This window comes from Anabrus simplex, chromosome 2, assembly GCF_040414725.1.
Source record: "Anabrus simplex isolate iqAnaSimp1 chromosome 2, ASM4041472v1, whole genome shotgun sequence".
NCBI lineage: Eukaryota > Metazoa > Arthropoda > Insecta > Orthoptera > Tettigoniidae > Anabrus > Anabrus simplex.
Window position 1 is genome coordinate 974,641,372 of NC_090266.1, and position 18,366 is coordinate 974,659,737.

The 18,366-nt window shown below is 39.2% G+C and overlaps 1 protein-coding gene across 4 annotated transcripts in view; it reads right to left on the reverse strand.

Annotated features, from left to right (window-relative positions):
• The window catches only part of LOC136864585 (RING-type E3 ubiquitin-protein ligase PPIL2), a 308,814-nt gene that overhangs the window by 177,205 nt on the left and 113,243 nt on the right, over nucleotides 1–18,366 (reverse strand). For all 4 annotated transcript variants that reach the window (XM_067141780.2, XM_067141779.2, XM_067141781.2 and 1 more), the window contains exon 6: nucleotides 7,207–7,330. In XM_067141780.2, the coding sequence (XP_066997881.1) occupies nucleotides 7,207–7,330 (124 nt within the window). The remainder of the gene's footprint in view (nucleotides 1–7,206; nucleotides 7,331–18,366) is intronic.

Below are 18,366 nucleotides of genomic sequence, written 5' to 3' on the forward strand. Positions count from 1 at the left end.
TCACGTAAAGAAAGAACAAAAAATGGGTCCCAGTATTTTTCTGTGAAAAACATGACTTTACTATTACGAAGTGTCAGCGGGTGAAACAGGAAGTTCATTGTTTAAAATCTGCTGTATTCAAGTTATGATGGTGCTGTCACTGCCGTGAATACCAATTTGGAAATATGTGTGAACATGTGGTTAAAACTGAGTTGAAATGAGTTATAATTTCATAAGATCTGTTATACCCAAATTGTCTTATTCATTTAATTATTTACTTATTTATTGTCTGACCTGCTTGCTTGTTATATTTCCACTTAGTTATCAAATGAATTTATAAAATAGTAATGTTCGCTTTAGGGAGAGTGGTGGGGCTGAGATTATTTATTTTCCTTAATTTTTGTAGCTGGGGTAACGTTTGTGTTCACAGCATGCCACTGATGTACTGTACAACACAGCCAGAACTGATCTTCTAATCCACTATGTAAAAAACATCTCCACATAGCGCTTCTTCAACAAACGAATTGCACCTTCAGCACATTATTAGCAAATGCGCCAAAGCATCTTCTAAGTATTACCACAAGGTCTCAAACAATAATGAAATTTTGCTATTTCCGACAGCCATAAACTATCAATCAGCCTTCAGTTCTGCACAATGTATAGTACAGGAAAGAAGCTGGTGCATCTGGCACTTGATGCTAGAAGGACCAATGAAGGCTCAAATGATGTTATGATAGGTATGTATTATCATTAAATCAAGTTCAGCCATCTGATTTTTTATTTTATTCATTAATATAGGTCTATGAATGAATGAATGAATGAATGAATGAATGAATGAATGAATGAATGAATGAATGAATGAATGAATGTAGAATTCCAGATGATAAGTGTATTGTCATTCCCATGAACCGAGATCCAGTGCTTACAACTGCTGTAACTGAAGACAACATGTTATGCTATAAGGATCTGCCAGTGATCAATATTTCTGTCGTAGATCCTTCCGATTATCATTTCAACTCCTACATACGCAGGTACATCTACATTTTTTCTTCTTTCTTTTTGTTACTGGTTTAACGTCACACTAACATACTTAATGTTTCCAGTGATGCAAGGATGGAAAAGGGCTAGGATTAGGAAGGTAGCAGCCATGGGCTTAATAAAGGTACAGCCCCAGGATTTGTCTGGTGTGAAAATGGAAACCACACAGAAAACCAACCCCAGGGCTGCCAATGATGGGATTTGAACCCACCATCTCCCGAACGAAAACCCACAGCTACGCAACCACAACCGCACAACCAATTGGCTTGGACATCCAAATCTTTCCAGACAGTAACAAGAGATGTGTACATAATCCTGTTGTAAATTGTGGTGCAGACTAATGTAACACACACATATTGGTAAGTGATGTGTAGGATTCAGATGTTTATGACAAGTCATGTTTTGTTCCTTGCCTCTATTTGAATGCCTAAGTGGGATTAAATGCACATCTGGTGAATCTGCACACAATTAAGTTGTACAGTAGAATCCTGCTAACTCAACTGCTGCTAACTTGCCATTCTGTACAACTCGACGACTTGGCAAGTGCTATTATACTTTTTTCTCTGATCAAGCAGAACATTATCTTTCACATAACGTGGTCTATTAATAGCTAGACTATAATACTATAATTTCTAACATTGCTTAAACAGTGCAAACAGTATAGGTACATTTCAATTACAGGACTGTATTAATGTAAGTAAAAATACTATTCATACTTGTGTGTCTGAATATGCACATATTTTCATGTTCTGTTCAGAAATTTGTTAAGGGGCCCATATACGATAAAACAATTTGTGCAACGGAGACTGTTTGGAATGTTGTGCAACTGTTTGAAAGCTGTGATGTAAATTCAAACTTGTCTGAAATAATTTGTGGAACACGCATTACGCAACTGTTGGCAGCGTGTATGGATGGGTTTGACAAGTGTTACATAAACGTCCACAGTCGAGGTAGAACTCTCATAGAGCTATTATGGCACTGACTACTTCCAACAGAGAATTCTGGAGGGATTACATTCATGCATATCACTTTCTTCCGAAGTTGTGGCAAGTGAAAAGTGATGTCTACAAAAATCGTAACTTGAAAAACGCTCGTTATGATGTGTTTGTGGAGAAGCTAAAATGAAACTGACATGGACGCTACCAGGGAAATGGTTCGGACGAAGATTAATGGACTTAGAACAGTTTACCACACGCAATTGAAGAAACTTAAGGACAGTAAGAAAAGCAGCTCTGGAAGTGATGATGTGTATGTACCTTTCTTATGACACTTCAATATAGATTGTTTGAGAGACCAAGAAGAGCAACTTAAAGGAAGCAGCATTATGGAGGAGGAGAATGAAAGTGATGATGAAGAAAATAGCATGGTAAGCTTCTATTTATACAGTAATTTCATTTCAAGTTCTTGTATCTGTAGCAAAGTTAAAGTGTGGTGGTAGAAATAATCCCCTTTCTAAAACAATGAACATTACAAACATAAATAATTCTTCTTTACAGTAGGAAATAGCCAGCCATGCACAAAGAATCATAAATACACACAGCTGTGGTGACCAGTGATTCATGAACTATTAAACTCCTTGACTAGTGTTGTTTGTTCCATATTTTCTCCGAGTTTTATATTCTTTTGTTCTAACCTAGCGAACATCTGGTATTGATCTTTGTACTATGTAGTTGTGGTAATAAATACTGTATATTTAAAAACCAAAAACTACATCTAGTGACCCTGACATGATAAAGTGGCCCAAGCAAAATTGGAATTCCAACAGATATCAACCTCGGTATATCTCAACCTTCTAAAAGCTGCTGCTCCAGTCCTCCTGCTCCAGAGATGGAACCTGGCGCCCTTGTGGGGATTATCGTGCATTCAATGGCATCACAGTACCCAATCGGTACCCAATTCCTCATCTACGGGATTTCAACAGTCCACTCTCAAACAAAACCATATTCTCCAAAATCAACCTCATTAGAGCTTATTCCTGTTGCACCAGAAGACATCCTAAAGACAGCCGTCATTACCTCACTTGGTCTTTTTGAATGTTTGAAAATGCCATTTGGACTATGCAATGCAGCACAAACATTTCAGCATTATATTCATGGTGTTCTGTCGGATTTGCCTTTTGCTTATTCTTATCTTGATGGCATCCTGATAGCATTGTCATCAGACGACGAACATATGGTCCACGCACAACAACTTTTTGAACGCCTAGATGAACATCGCTTTAATATCAATGTAAGAAAGTGCTTTTTTGGTGAAAAAGGAATTTCATGTCTGGGTTACCTAGTGTCAAACCGAGGAGTTTCACCTCTAGTGGACAGAGTACAGGTCATCAAAGACTTCCCACGTCCTACACCAGTAGCAGAACTTCAACAATCTTTGGGACTTGTGAATTTCTACTGATACTCTTTACCACACACTAGAGAAACTCAACAATCCTTACTTGACCTGTGCAAAACCGCGAAGAAGAAGAAGAAGTAGAAGAAGAAGAAGAAGAAGAAGGAGGAGGAGGGGAGGAGGAGAAGAAGGAGAAGAAGAATGACCGTCCAATTACATGGAATCACATAGCAGATGCATCGTTCACCAAGTTGAAAGAAGAGCTAGCTAATGCAACTCTGCTTGCTCACCCATCACCTGATCTGCCCTTAATCTTAATGGTCAATGCTTCGGATTACGCCATAGGAGCCTCACTACAGCAGCTGAGCGGAGAAACACCAGAACCACTCGCATTCTTTTCCAAGTCTCTCTCAGACACGCAACGCATTTATAGCACCTACGATCACGAAATGTTAGCTGCCTATTCTGCTGTGAAACATTTCAGATATCTGCTAGAGGGCAGGCAGTTCACAATATTTTAACAGCATAAACCATTATCGTCTGCTTTCAAACAATACTTGGACAAAGCAACACCTAGACAACAGCGACACCTTGATTTTCTTGCACAGTTCACTACGAATATTAGATATCTCCCAGGTGGAGAGAATATCCCTGCTGACATATGCACTAGGATTGCAGATATTATGTTGCCAATAAGTATTTCATACAAAGATATAGATAAGTCACAACAGAATGATACAGAATTGGAAAATCTTAAAAAACAGAATCCTGTTCATTGAAATTCCCCACCATGGTTTTATCTGATGGATCTACGTTGGTTTGTAATAATTCTACAGAGAAATTCAGACCTTACATCCTGCCATCCTGCAGAGAAAAGGTTTTCCACACATTGCATGGCTTAACTCACCCCTGCATCAAAGAAACAGTAGATTTAATACACCAGCTCTTTGTTTGGCCTTCAATGAAACAAAATGTAAAACTGTGGGCAAAAACGTGAATTCCTTGTCAAAGAGCAAAAGTTTTCAAACACACAAATACAGTCAAACTTCGATATCTCGAACCTCCATGATTAGAATTTTCAGTATCTTAAAGTAACTTAAATTTCCCAGCCATTTGTTCTATTCTTCACGCGTATTTATTTCTCTATCACTTGAAATTCGGTTACACGCATTTCTTGATTTCTCGAAGAAAACATTTGCTCCGTTGAAGCAAGAAATTCCCTGTAACTCAATATTTGTACAACATTAACTGTGCAATATGGCATTTGTGTTTTGTGAGGAACAGTTAATAAGTAAAGAAAAGGTTACAGTGATGCTGGGAACTAATACAAAGGGAACCGAAAAACTAAAACTTCTAGTGATCGGAAAATCTGCGAAGCCTCACTGTTTCTCAGGTGTGAATTAATTATCGGTCATGTATGAAAGCAACCCCAAAGTCGTAGATGACAAGCACCATTTACGTATCTCGGCTACGTGGTATTGACGAGAAGTTTCAACGTGAAGGGAGGAAATTCCTCCTTTTCGTAGACAACTGCCCTGCTCATCCCAACATGCTCGTTCAGGAATTAAAGGCAGTGTGCGTGGTCTTCTTACCACTGAACTTAAATCCATACTACAGGCCACTGACCAAGGTGTGATTAAAAACTCGAAGCATTTCAATAGGAAGAGGGTTGTTCAGAGAATTCTTAGAGGAACTGAATCCGAGGAGTCATTAACGGACATTAATCTACTACAGTCGGTAACAATACTGAGTAAACTGTGGGCTGATGTGAAGCAGGAAACAATTGTATACTGCTTCCACAAAGCAGGATTTTTTAAAAGTGACTCACGAGCTTCAGAACACGAAGAGGAAGAAGTGACTCTCGTTCCTGAAGAGTGGGTGGTGTATCAGCAGCTTGTTAACTGCGAAGCTGATTTTGAGGTTTACATAAATGTGGACTCAGACGTTATAGTTGCTGAGCCTCCTATAGATATCATCACGCTGAAGAAGAAGATTCCCAACAAGAAGTGTTGGAGCTGTCTTCTCCTATACCATCAGCAGACTAGGCGTTAAGTGCAGTGACTATTCTTCAATCATACATACAGTGTTAGTTGAATGTAAATTATAGTGTTCTCAGCAATAAATGTTGTTGCAAAGTATGTGGAAGAAAAGAAGGTTAACAGTAAAAAAAACAAAAACAGAAGAGACAACGGATGATTCCAAAGGTGTTAACGGAGGTATGTTTCTTGTTTCTCTACTGTATCTACTGTATCCTGTCTTCTAGAAAGTTTCTGTAATAAAGGTTATAATTAAAGTGATGCCATAAAATAGAGTTTGTATATTTTTAAATACTGTTAAAAATAATGTATTCAGTATAAGTCCGTAGATACATATGACTCAATTATGTGCAATACATGCTCAAAAACATTATATACTCTACTCGATAATGCAAAATAAAATTTAGCTCCCGAGGTGATTCAAGATATCGGAGGTTCAACTGTAGCACTATTGGAACTTTCAGTCAAGTCGGTGATTGCTTCTCTCACATTCATGTGGACATAATAGGACCGCTACCTTGTTCTCAAGTCTTCACATGCCTACTTACAATGATAGATTCACACGGCCAGAAGCAGTACCGCTAAAGGACATTACTGCAGAAACTGTTGCTAGTACTCTCTTGTCATCATGGATTGCACGTTTCGATGTCCCTAAATTCATCACCACCGACAGAGGATGACAGTTCAACTGCCAGTTGTTCGCTCACCTCACAAGAGCTTTGGGAATACATTATACAAAAACTACTGCTCACCATCCCACTTCCAATGGGAAAGTCGAATGCTGGCATTGCAATCTCAAGGCTGCCTTAAGAACTCACCCCTCAGATGACTGGGTCAACAACTTACTTACCATCTTCTTTGGCCTCCGTGCATATGTGATTCCAGAATACAATGTCACTCTAGCAGAAATGACTCTCGGTGTTACAATCAAACTTCCAGCTGATTTCTTTGATTTAACACCACTGGCCTGCGACATTCCTTCATTTGTCTTCAACCTGAGGCAGCACATGGCCTCACTGAAGCCAATCAACATTTGACATAACTCTGCAAAATCTATCTTCATCCACCCAGGACTTATGACAACTTCTCATGTATTCAACACACAAGATGCAGTTAGAAAACCTCTCCAACCCATTTACAATGGACCGTATCTTAAAGTTCTGAAAAGAACTTCACTCTGCAAATGCCTCATGGTCAACAGACAGTCTCCATCGACAGACTTAAACCAGCCTTCCTACTGCATAACGTGAAACCTATACCACCCAAGTCTTCAACGCCAGTGCAACCCAGCTGTATGATCAACCCTGGATATAGCCATCACACCAGCAAGCGGATTACACATTCTGGTTGCACACTGCACTTCCCAAGTAGATTTATCCATGCTGTCACTGGGGAGAGAGTAGTATGTGGTAGCTGTGATTCATGAATTATTTTCTCTAGTTTTATATTCTATTATTCTAACCTAGCCAATATCTGGTATCGATCTTTGTATTATATAGATGTTGTAATACATGGTGTATATTTATATTGGTACTTACCACTTAGTCGAGCAGCTCGTCTCCTTTCTCCCAAGTCTTCCCAATCCAAACTTTGCAATATTTTTGTAACGCTACTCTTTTGTCAGAAATCAAGCATGGTGTTGACTTTCACTAATGCATTTTTGTGGACATATACAACAATCATTCCCCCCCTGTAAAAGGCCCTAAAAATTGTATAAAGAATGTGTCTAGGTTTAGTCATTTTTCCTTCCCTAGCTTGAGTATTAGCCTATAATGAAAATGCTTAAAGTAGTTATAAATACAGGAAAATGAACTGATTATACCTTTCTTCTTCACTCGCTCATAACGAACCAAATCTTCATCAATTATAGCGGCCTCATGTTCAGTGAGTGGTGCACAGGAAGTAGAAGTAAAACCTGCTGCTACAGCACCAGTTGAATAATGTGCCTGAAAGTAAAATATTCACTAATACAATTCATAATTTTCAACATGAATTAATCTCTGAAAGATACTCTAACCTAACACCACTGCATTACAGGGTTCAACTGCAATCCTGCAAAATCATTTTAATGGATCATAAATTATAGGCTGACCACACATCCTCCTTGGGAGGACAAACCCACTTTTGTGGTGTCTGTCCTCCTAAAATTTGAGAAGATAGCAGGATGCCAAAATATTTTCCTCTGCAGAATGTAAACTTCAAAGATCGTATTTTCATAACACGGCAAAAGAGTGAGAACTGTTTCATACATTCACTACTAGTCTGTACAAATGCTGCAAGCTTATCACATTATGTTTGTGGTCTTCAGTCACAGAGACTAAGAATTTTCACAAATTCAAGTTGGCAACATTTCTGCACACCTCAAATTCTTAGGTTCTATTTCAGACTTCCGTTAACATCATCTGGTCAGTTAGCTACCACACCATGCTCATTACAACCATCAACATTATTAAATGTGCCTTGCATGCAAAACCAGAAAGAACAATGCCCAATGGAAAAGTACTTTCAACTTGACTTGCACGGAAAATATCCATTTATCAAAAAGATAAATTCAAACTCGAAGAGTGATGTATCGTGTGAAACATGTAAGGGAACTTTCAGTGTCGCACATCATGATGCTAGCAGCACAAAAAAACATTTAGCATCTGTACACCATAAATCTGATAAAATAAGTCCAAGTTCTTCGAAAAAATTGACTCACTTATTTAAAAATACTGTACCAACATCCAGAGATCTTCAAATTCCTACATAAGGAGTTTGGGCCTATCATATGATTAAAGAAAATTAAAGTTTCCATGGAAATGACTAGATGTTGAAATTCCTGCATAAGAAGGAGCTTGGGCCTTATAATACAATTAAAGAAAATTGAAGTTGCCGTGGAAATGACTGTTCCTCGAAAATAATTCAAGCATGTTTTGAGCACCAATTTTCATGCACACACATTAAATGTGAGGCCATGGTTACGGAAGTGTTTTACCTCTTTCTATGCAAAAAAGTAAAGCAGCAATTAGGAGAGGCAATCGAGGGCATTGGTGCAAAAACAAGGCACGTCCAAAGAAACACTTCTTGAGAATTGTAATTTTTGAAAACCAATTGCACTGATTGATTTCTATATACCTTGCACACTATACTAGGAAAGGAACTAGAAAGAAGTATGTGTCTCCTGTAAGAAATATATTACATTTGTAATTGGGCTTGTCCTTTTTTTTTCTCACCAATACTCTAAAATTTGTTTTGTATCCATAAGATTCAAGCGGGGTCAATAGTGATTTGGTGCATAGTATGCGAACAACAAAATATGCATTTATACAGACCATAGTTTCATTTAATTAAATAAACAATCGCCCACTTCACAATATATTTTCAATATGGTACTCTACAGTACAAGGAGCATAAGAACAAACAGTTGTAAAAAAAATGAACACATATTAAATCAAGTAATTACTAGTCTCACTATGTCATTGATCTTACTGTCTCACTTTAACTCTCCTGAAATATTTTCACTTTCTTCATTTGCATTTTCTCGAGAAATATGACAGAGTTTGTAATAGAAATTCAAGTCTATTGACGCAATGTACTTTGTTGCCATTTTTATAACATATTTAGCTTTCTTCACAGGTAAAATCCCATTATACAGTAAGTTTAGTTCCTCTGGAATGACAAGATCAGCACTTGTTTTCTTTTTCAGAGGTGTAAACTCATACATAACGGTTGCCTGTTGATTATTACTAACCTTAAAAGTGTGTTTTTTCATCAGAACTCTACTGAGAAATTTTAAAATTCTCATTCTGTCTTATCTTCAGATTTTCTTTAAACATGGGATTGATAAGTCCATACAAGTCAGGTTCATGCAACAAAACATGCACATCATGATGTAATATATTATGCATGTTCTACCTCGTTAATGACCAAAATTGGACTTAGCTGGTTTTTGAACCAATGCCCTCAATTCCTTTTCCATATTAACAGATCCTTCAAATAACAGACATGCAAAATTATTTCCTCATTCTTGTTCGATTTTATCGACCATACAGTGGTGTGGAAATGAAATTGTTTGATCTAAAATTGCAGCCAGGAGAAACTAGGACATTGTGGTGAAGTACGTAAGTGAAGTGCTGTTTGAAAATAATCTCACAAGTAAGGTTACTGCTTTCCATGGTGATAATACAAACAACAATTTTAGTGGAGTTGAAAGAAATGGACAAATAACCCATTCAGAAAATTAAACACATCTTTGGAGAGAGAACTGCTAGGCAGAAGATGTGTGCACATATTATTAAGAATGCAATATAGTCAGTCAGTGATTGCTTGTACATTGGTTTAGAGACTGTGACAGTAGCAAAATCAATTACATTAGTATCAACTTGCAGACCTTTGTTTAGTGATTCGCTAATATCACGAAAGAGCAAAAATATCTGGCTCTTACAAAAGAATCCTTTTCTGAAACCATGTTGCTGGTTAGATATTCTGAAATAATAGTTCCATTTGTTTACATACAATGGACGTACAGCTAATGGACCTATAGCTGACCATTAGCAGTCTGTTCCCCACTTTAAAAAGAAATTGGGACTACAGTTACTTTCTTTCAGTCATATGGAATTTGCGTATTGTTGATACACAGGAAGGAGGGGGAATACCGCACATCTAAGGAAATACTGTATGTCAACAGTGCCTGAAGTCTGTACAGGTGACATCAGTTTTGTTTGATAAGTACAAGGTCTTACCTATAAATGATCCACTGCTTTTTTGGAATAAAACCAACATGATACCAATAATTGAAGAAATAATCAAAGGTACCTTTGCATGGAATTCCTCCATTCATCGGGTAAAACAGTGCAGAGAGTGGGGTAATACTGTTCAGAAGGAAACAGGGCATCACAGTTTGGAATTTATGACAAAATGTTCCTAATCACTAAAATATTCATTTATGAGACATATACACTAATAGCAAAAAAGTAAAAGCTCCAAAAATACAACAATTACAAAACCATGAATTATTATCAAAATACCACTTCATCATTTAAAAAATGTTTACTGAAAACGCACTGGCACATATTACAACTTTATTAATGTGACTGTACATAATTTATCTGCACTTAGAAGGAAACTGGTAATGTTAAACAAGAAAGTTAATATGTTGAAACCACACAATTATTTTCCTGTTTCTTCTTCTTCTCCCCATTAATGAAATGAAATGAAATGAAATGAAATGGCGTATGGCTTTTATTGCCGGGAGTGTCCGTGGACATGTTCGGCTCGCCAGGTGCAGGTCTTTCGATTTGATGCCCGTAGGTGACCTGCACGTCATGATGAGGATGAAATGATGATGATGAAGATGACACATACACCCAGCCCCCGTGCCAGAGAAATTAACCAATGGTGGTTAAAATTCCCGACCCTGCCGGGAATCTAACCCGGGACCCCTGTGACCAAAGGCCAGCATGCTAACCATTTAGCCATGTGTAATTTTCAGGTAAATACCAGCCACTGCATTCCACATGTGACCACAAAGAGCAAAATACACAGTGATATCACAGCTCCTTAACCTGTCTGTATTCGCCACAAACTAAGCACACGTTAACATCAATGGAATTAACTTCATCTAATTCATCATAATCATCGTCACAACACATTTTCCTTTCATCAATTTCATCTGACTCGTCCAAACATAACTTTCTTCTGCATCTCCTCTTGGGCTTTGGACACAATTTTCTTTCCTTAATTATTTTCTTTGAGATATCTAATTTATTTTTCATTCAATCAGATGAGCTCTGCTTTTGTTTTGAATTCATATTCTAGTAACTTTTTCTTAACAGGACTGCTGGTCAATATTTATGAAAGTTGTTTTTACCTTTTTCCTGACTTACCAAATGATATTGGAACGCTTTGGGAAATAGGAAGAACATCTGCTACTTCTGTAGATCCACTTTTCAACCAGTCACGGAGGTGGTAACTTTGATATAGATGTTGATTCCCATACGGAAACCAAAATATTTGTCCCGAATGAGTAAATTTATAATAAAAATATAAATGGTCTGTTACTGGACATTATACATTTTCCAGCTAACTCATTCCTGGTTATAATGTCCAATAACGGACCATTTATACTGGTGATTACCTTGTCGGAGATTGTGGTGAATGAAGCTCATGTGATGGTCCAGGTTCGGGCTCCTGCTGTGGTAGAGTTATCAAAGGAGTGCCTTCTGAAGTTCCTGAATACAACTGTATCAGGAGTGGTTTCGAGTGCAGGCACAAAATCTTGTTCAGAAACTTGTCCGGGTTCAGCATACAAAGACAGGGTGCTCTACATCCAGAGATACCTTTTTTCATAGTTGCAACTATGAGGTAAGCTCTGTTGAATATTTCTGAGTTTATAGAGTTATCTTCTCACATATATGAGTCTTCACATTCTTCAAATACAGATCACAATCTTGATTGAAAGAATTTTTTGAACGAGCCATAAAATGTCAAGTCTAGTGGCTGCAGTCAGGGGGACGTGTGAGGAGGGATGGATACGATAAGAATTCGCTTTTCCTTATAACAATCATGTGTTCTCAATGAAATATGTCTAGCACAGTTATTTAATGTCAGTAGTGCTGGATCATCAACAGCTGCCTTCCCGTGTGTGTCAAAGTGTTCGAGCCATTCGAAAAATAATTCTTCATTGATCCATCAGTTTTTGCAGCATGTATATGATGATGATGATGATGATGATGATGATGATGATGATGATGATACTTGTTGTTTAAAGGGACCTAACATCTAGGTTATCAGCCCCTAATTGTACGAAACGGGACGAAATGTAATGACAATTTAAAAGTCCAAAATCATCCACAGACCAAAATTCAAAATGTGATGACGAAGAATGAATGGATGGATATGAATTTAAAACAATCAGTGGATCCGACCTGCAATGCCCCACATTCCCAGAAACTAGCATTACTGACCAAGGGACTGCTTCTAAAGCACAATCCTGAATCGATGATGCTTGTAGTCTAAAAGGGTCCAAAATCCAGGTTATCGGCCCCTCATAATGGTACTTATCGCTAGGAAAGTAAAACCATGGTACACTAAGTGATCAAAAGTATCCGGACACCCCCAAAAACATACGTTTTTCATCTTAGGTGCATTGTGCTGCCACCTACTGCCAGGTACTCCATAGCAGCGACCTCAGTAGTCATTAGACATCGTGAAAGAGCAGAATGGGGCGATCCGCGGAACTCACGGACTTCGAACGTGGTCAGGTGATAGGGTGTCACTTGTGTCAGAAGTCTGTACGCGAGATTTTCACACTCCTAAACATCCCTAGGTCTGATGTGATAGTGAAGTGGAAACGTGAAGGGATATGTACAGCACAAAAGTGTACATGCCGACTTCATCTGTTGACTGACAGAGACCGCTGACAGTTGAAGAGGGTTGTAAAGTTTTATAGGCAGGCATCTATCCAGACCATCACACAGGAATTCCAAACTGCATCAGGATCCACTCCAAGTACTATGACAGTTCGGCGTGAGGGGAAAAAACTTGGATTTCATGGTCGAGCGGCTGCCCATAAGCCACACATCACGGAGGTCAATGCCAAACGACGCCTCACTTGGTGTAACGAGCATAAACATTGGACGATTGAACAGCGGAAAAACGTTGTGTGGAGTGACGAATCACGGTACACAATGTGGCGGTCCGATGGCAGGGTGTGGGTATGGCGAATGCTGGTGAACGTCATCTGCCAGCATGTGTAGTGCCAATAGTAAAATTTGGAGGCGGTGGTGCTATGGTGTGGTCATGCTTTTCATGGAGAGGGCTTGCACCCCTTGTTGTTTTGCGTGGCACTATCACAGCACAGGCCTACATTGATGTTTTAAGCACCTTCTTGTTTCCCACTGTTGAAGAACACTTCGGGGATGGCGACGGCATCTTTCAACACGATCGAGCACCTGTTCATAATGCACGGCCTGTGGCGGAGTGGTTACACGACACTAACATCCCTGTCATGGACTGGCCTGCACAGAGGCCCAACCAGAATCCTACAGAACACCTTTGGGATGTTTTGGAACGCGACTTCGTGCCAGGCCTCACCAACCAACATCGCTACCTCTCCTCAGTGCAGCGCTACATGAAAAACGGGCTGCCATTCCCCAGGCAACCTTCCAGCACCTGATTGAACGTATGCCTGCGAGAGTGGAAGCTGTCATCAAGGCTAAGGGTGGGCCAACACCATACTGAATTCCAGCATTACCGATGGAGGGCGCCACGAACTTGTAAGTCATGTTCAGCTAGGTGTCCGGATACTTTTGATCACATAGTGTATTTGTCATGTTGCGGTACTAATCAAAAATAGTGTAGACTCGCGGTATTCCACACATTATGGTACTACTCACAGGTAATGTAATACGCACATATAACACAGACAGATGGTGTTTCTCACCTTGTGGCACAATTTACAGGCAATAGATGATAACATTATAGTATTTACAGGCAACGCAAACCTATGGTGTTCCTCACTTAGGTGTACTAATCACAGGGACTCGTCCTATCCCATGGTGTTTCTCATACAGTGGGTACTAATCATAGGCAAAGAAGACCCATGGTGTCGCTCATATAGTGGTACTAATCACAGGTACTGTAAAACCCACCCTGATTCACACACGGTCGCTACTAATCACAAACCTATTGTGTACCTAACATAGTGGTACAACGCACAAGTAAAGGCGACCCATGGTGTTCCCTGCATGGTGGTACTAATTACAAGTAGTCGCATGGTTGTAATTCTATCATCCCTTGGTTGCCCCATAAAGTCGCTTCTTACGACAGGCAGGGGATACTGTGGGTGTATTCTTCGCCTGTGTCCCCCACCCACGGGGGGAGGAGCATCTATAAAATGCCCCAATAATGCCCACCTTTCTGCAGCTGGAGAAAAATTGAATTTCCTAGGAAAAATTATCATGGGTGGAATGAAGATAACACAGGCATTTACTGCGCAGACTACAGTAACGTCTATGAAATAGCTGAGTCAACTTGCTTTTGACTCTTAGGTTCCAGTCTGCTCCCAGGTTGTGCATGTTGGAAATGCCTGTTTCTTCCATGATAAACATTCTGTTTTCCTTGAATTTGTGTTTATCTAGCACAGTAATAACATTTGACAGGTAGTGCCCAACTTCCTCATTGTTAAAAGCTGTAATCTCTCTTGATGCTCATACCTTTTGGTTTCTTCAAACCAGTTTGTGAACTGCATTTTAAAAGTAAATGAAACCGGTCCTTGGATGTAGTTTGGACTCAGAATGAAAATTATGCTTTGTATTATGGCCTTCTGCAAAGTTATAAGCCAAGTGTCGAAGCTCAATGGGTGCAGACCAAAAACAGTTTTGATAACGGTAACTTGTGATAATCTAATTCATCTTCCTGTTCTTTATTAAATACTGGATTTCTGCCTAGAGTTAAAGCTTCTGTAAACCCACTTTTTGACCAATCATGGGGTACCAAGCTCGATAGCTGCAGTCGCTTAAGTGCGGCCAGGATCAAGTATTCAGGAGATAGTAGGTTCGAACCCCACTGTCGGCAGCCCTGAAAATGGTTTTCTGTGGTTTCCCCATTTTCACACCAGGCAAATGCTGGGACTGTACCTTCGCTTCCTTCCCACTCCTAGCCCTTTCCTGTCCCATCGTCGCCGTAAGACCTATCTGTGTCGGTGCGACGTAAAACAACTAGCAATCATGGGGTGGATTGCAGACTATCAAAGGCTTGTCCTACTTCTTTCACAGAATGCACTAACCGGATCACTTGAATTACAGCCTACATTTGCTCCCTTGACCACTGAGATATTTTCGATATCCTCATGTAATTTTGTGACATCTGCATCAAAAAGAACAATAACTTTAAAACACATGCATGTGAAACAGTCTCTTCAGATGGGGTAATACTGTGAAGCGACCCAGTGCATGGCAGTAACTCACAAACACTGTGTGGTATTGCCCCAAAGCGCATAACCTCAAATAACTTATGGATTCAACACCAGTGATAGCATAAAGCAAATGAAACTGGGTGCAAAATAATGTTTCAACTCCCTAGTTTAGCCACAGAAATAACTAAATAACATAAATAACGTCACTCGCGCGAATTCTTGATATGAACGAGAGTATAACGGTACCAATAAAATCGTTTGCAAGAGAACTGCTGCTGCAATTTTTGGCGTTCGTTTCATGAAAGGTTTTATAACCTGTGTAAAATGGTCACACTAATGTACAAATATTTATCGTACTTTAGTTCGTGGAACATCCAGAGTTACACAGAAAAAAATCTATTGTTTATTTGCTAGCTTTTTACGCTTAAGTGTATAAATACCGATAACGGAAAATAAAGCATGTTAAAATCTCTCGTAATAATGGAAGACACAGTGAAAGGGTTATCATAACCGAAGGCTAATTTACAGTTTAATATAAGAATTTTGAAGGGACATAAAACCTGTCGTTACAACGGGGTTCTTGTTCTATCCCATACTCGCTACAACGTACATCGTCATCTTCTTCTTCTTCTACTGCTTTTCCCACATCCGTGGGGTCGCGGGTGTGAACTGTGTCACACATGTGGATTTGGACCTGTTTTACGGCCGGATGCCCTTCCTGACGCCAACTCTATATGGAGGGATGTAATCACTATTGCGTGTTTCTGTGGTGGTTGGTAGTGTAGTGTGTTGTCTGAATATGAAGAGTCCCAGTCCCCGAGCCAGAAGAATTAATCAGGCGCGACTAAAATCCCCGATCCGGCCGGTAATCAAACCCGTGACACGCTGAACCGAAGGCCTCAACGCTGACCATTCAGCCAATAAGTCGGACTCACTGTAACGGACTTCTACTGTATATATTATTGCAAGGCCACATCAGCCAATCATTCAGACTGCTGCCTGTGTAACTTCCAAAAGGCTGCTATCCCCTTTTCAATGAACCATTTGATAGTCTTGTCTCTCAACAGACACCCCCACAATGAAGTTGCACCTATGGTTCGGCTATCTACTTCATTGGAACCCGCAAGCCTGCCCATCATAGTAAGGTTACATGGTTCACACGGGAGGAAAATAAGATAATATCTAAATAAAGAAAAGAATAAAATATAAGATTATAACAGAAAATGATTTTTGTTATCTGAAGAACCTCACAGTTATATACCAGTATTAACTAAGTTGAAAGTGAAGAGAAATGGCTTTCACTATTTAGAAAAAACAAAATTTAAAAAATCATTAACGTCAAATTTCCTTCCTGCTGATCCAATACCTTGCACATAACACACCACCTGCAGTTTAAACTTTGAAGTATAACTCACTCTTTTGCCACCCACGTTTCACTCACAATGACCAGTTAATACAAATACTAATGGAGAATAGAATAATTAATTACCCTTCAACCCCACTGTTAATTATGGTAACATGGTCTACACATGCACAAATACAGTACTCGTATACACAGTACAACTCTCTAATAAATCAAGCATACAGCAGTTAAGAGTGATCCCTCGTTACAACGCCATTCTTCATTCAGAGTGTAGTTGGCACAGTAAGGAGGGTGGCATTAAATTGTGGTCATGTTTTAAAGCATTAAATTGAATTACTTATGCTACGTAGTGATATACTATATAGGGATTTTCTAGAACAGCATTAATCAAATTTTAATCTATGTGATGATGATGCTTGTTGTTTTAAGGGGCCTAACATCGAAGGTCATCGGCCCCTTTAATCTATGTAGGTATTTTGTATTTGTACAATACTCTAACAGATGTTACACACAAATTTTATCCAGATATCTTTATTCTCATGTTACTGTAGAAATATTTAATCCATTTATCGAATTTGACAGCGGTCATCCATGCCTTTCTATTGTTCCTATACACAACGTACGCGGATGGGTTAAAATTTTTGAAACACCGAGGTTTAGCAGACTTACCGATCACTGTCACCTTTCGTTGGCACTGATACAAAATACAATGGTTATTCTGTCCTTGGATTTTTTGCAATAGCATTTGGTATTGTATTATCAGGTTGATTATGATGAAATAAGGCAATTTCATCCATACTGTACACATCACTAGCACCATCATTTTTAATGATTGCTGAAAAGTCTTCACACCCCTACTGTACAACTTCTGCTGTCTCACCATGCTTCACATGCTGCATCAGCTCATGGCGTTTTTTGAAAACAAATAGTCAACCATAGCTGTAGGCTATGTCTGTAATGCCTAATTTGTCCCCAATAAGCTTTCTCAGTGACCTCATTGGTTGCAGTTTAGTTTTTCGCATAGTCTGGCGATGTCCAAATAAGTAAAGCTGCTTCTAGCTTTTCATACTTTTCCGTTTTTTCCCTGACAGAGATGTTTCATCCGTCCATTTAAGTTTTTCACTTAGAATGTCTCCAACACTTCGCCTACTTATGGTCGTGTCTCACCCACTACCCCACCAACGAAAAGGCGTTTGCAATGTTCTGCCGAATAGCAGGAGGATTTAGTTCTTCACAAGCACACACTTCTTGCTTCTCTCTTTACACTTAATGTTTGTTTATTGAACGCAGAAACTTGTGCGCATGAGGCAGATAACACAGATAGGACTGAAGCTTATAACAGGTCAAGGTGAGCTGCTGCCAAGCTCTTTAACTGCAAATTCCTGCGGGACTAAATTCCGGCACCTCGGCGTCTCCGAAGACCGTAAAAGTAGTTAGTGTGACGTAAAACAAATAACATTAACATTATTATTAACTGCAAATTGGTTTGTCCAGGGTTCAAAAACTATTTTTAGAAACAGTTCACAACGACAAGCAGTAAGGAAATTCTCACTGTATGCCATGATCACCCTTCCAGAGCAGGTACAGTAAATTCCTTGCACTATGCCACTCGAGATAATCAGCTACTAATGAGGGTTGGTAGCATCCAACCTGTTCACATTTCTACAGGATTAGGTAAGAACCATGTTTCAATTTGACGATATATTTACCGGGTTCCTGCG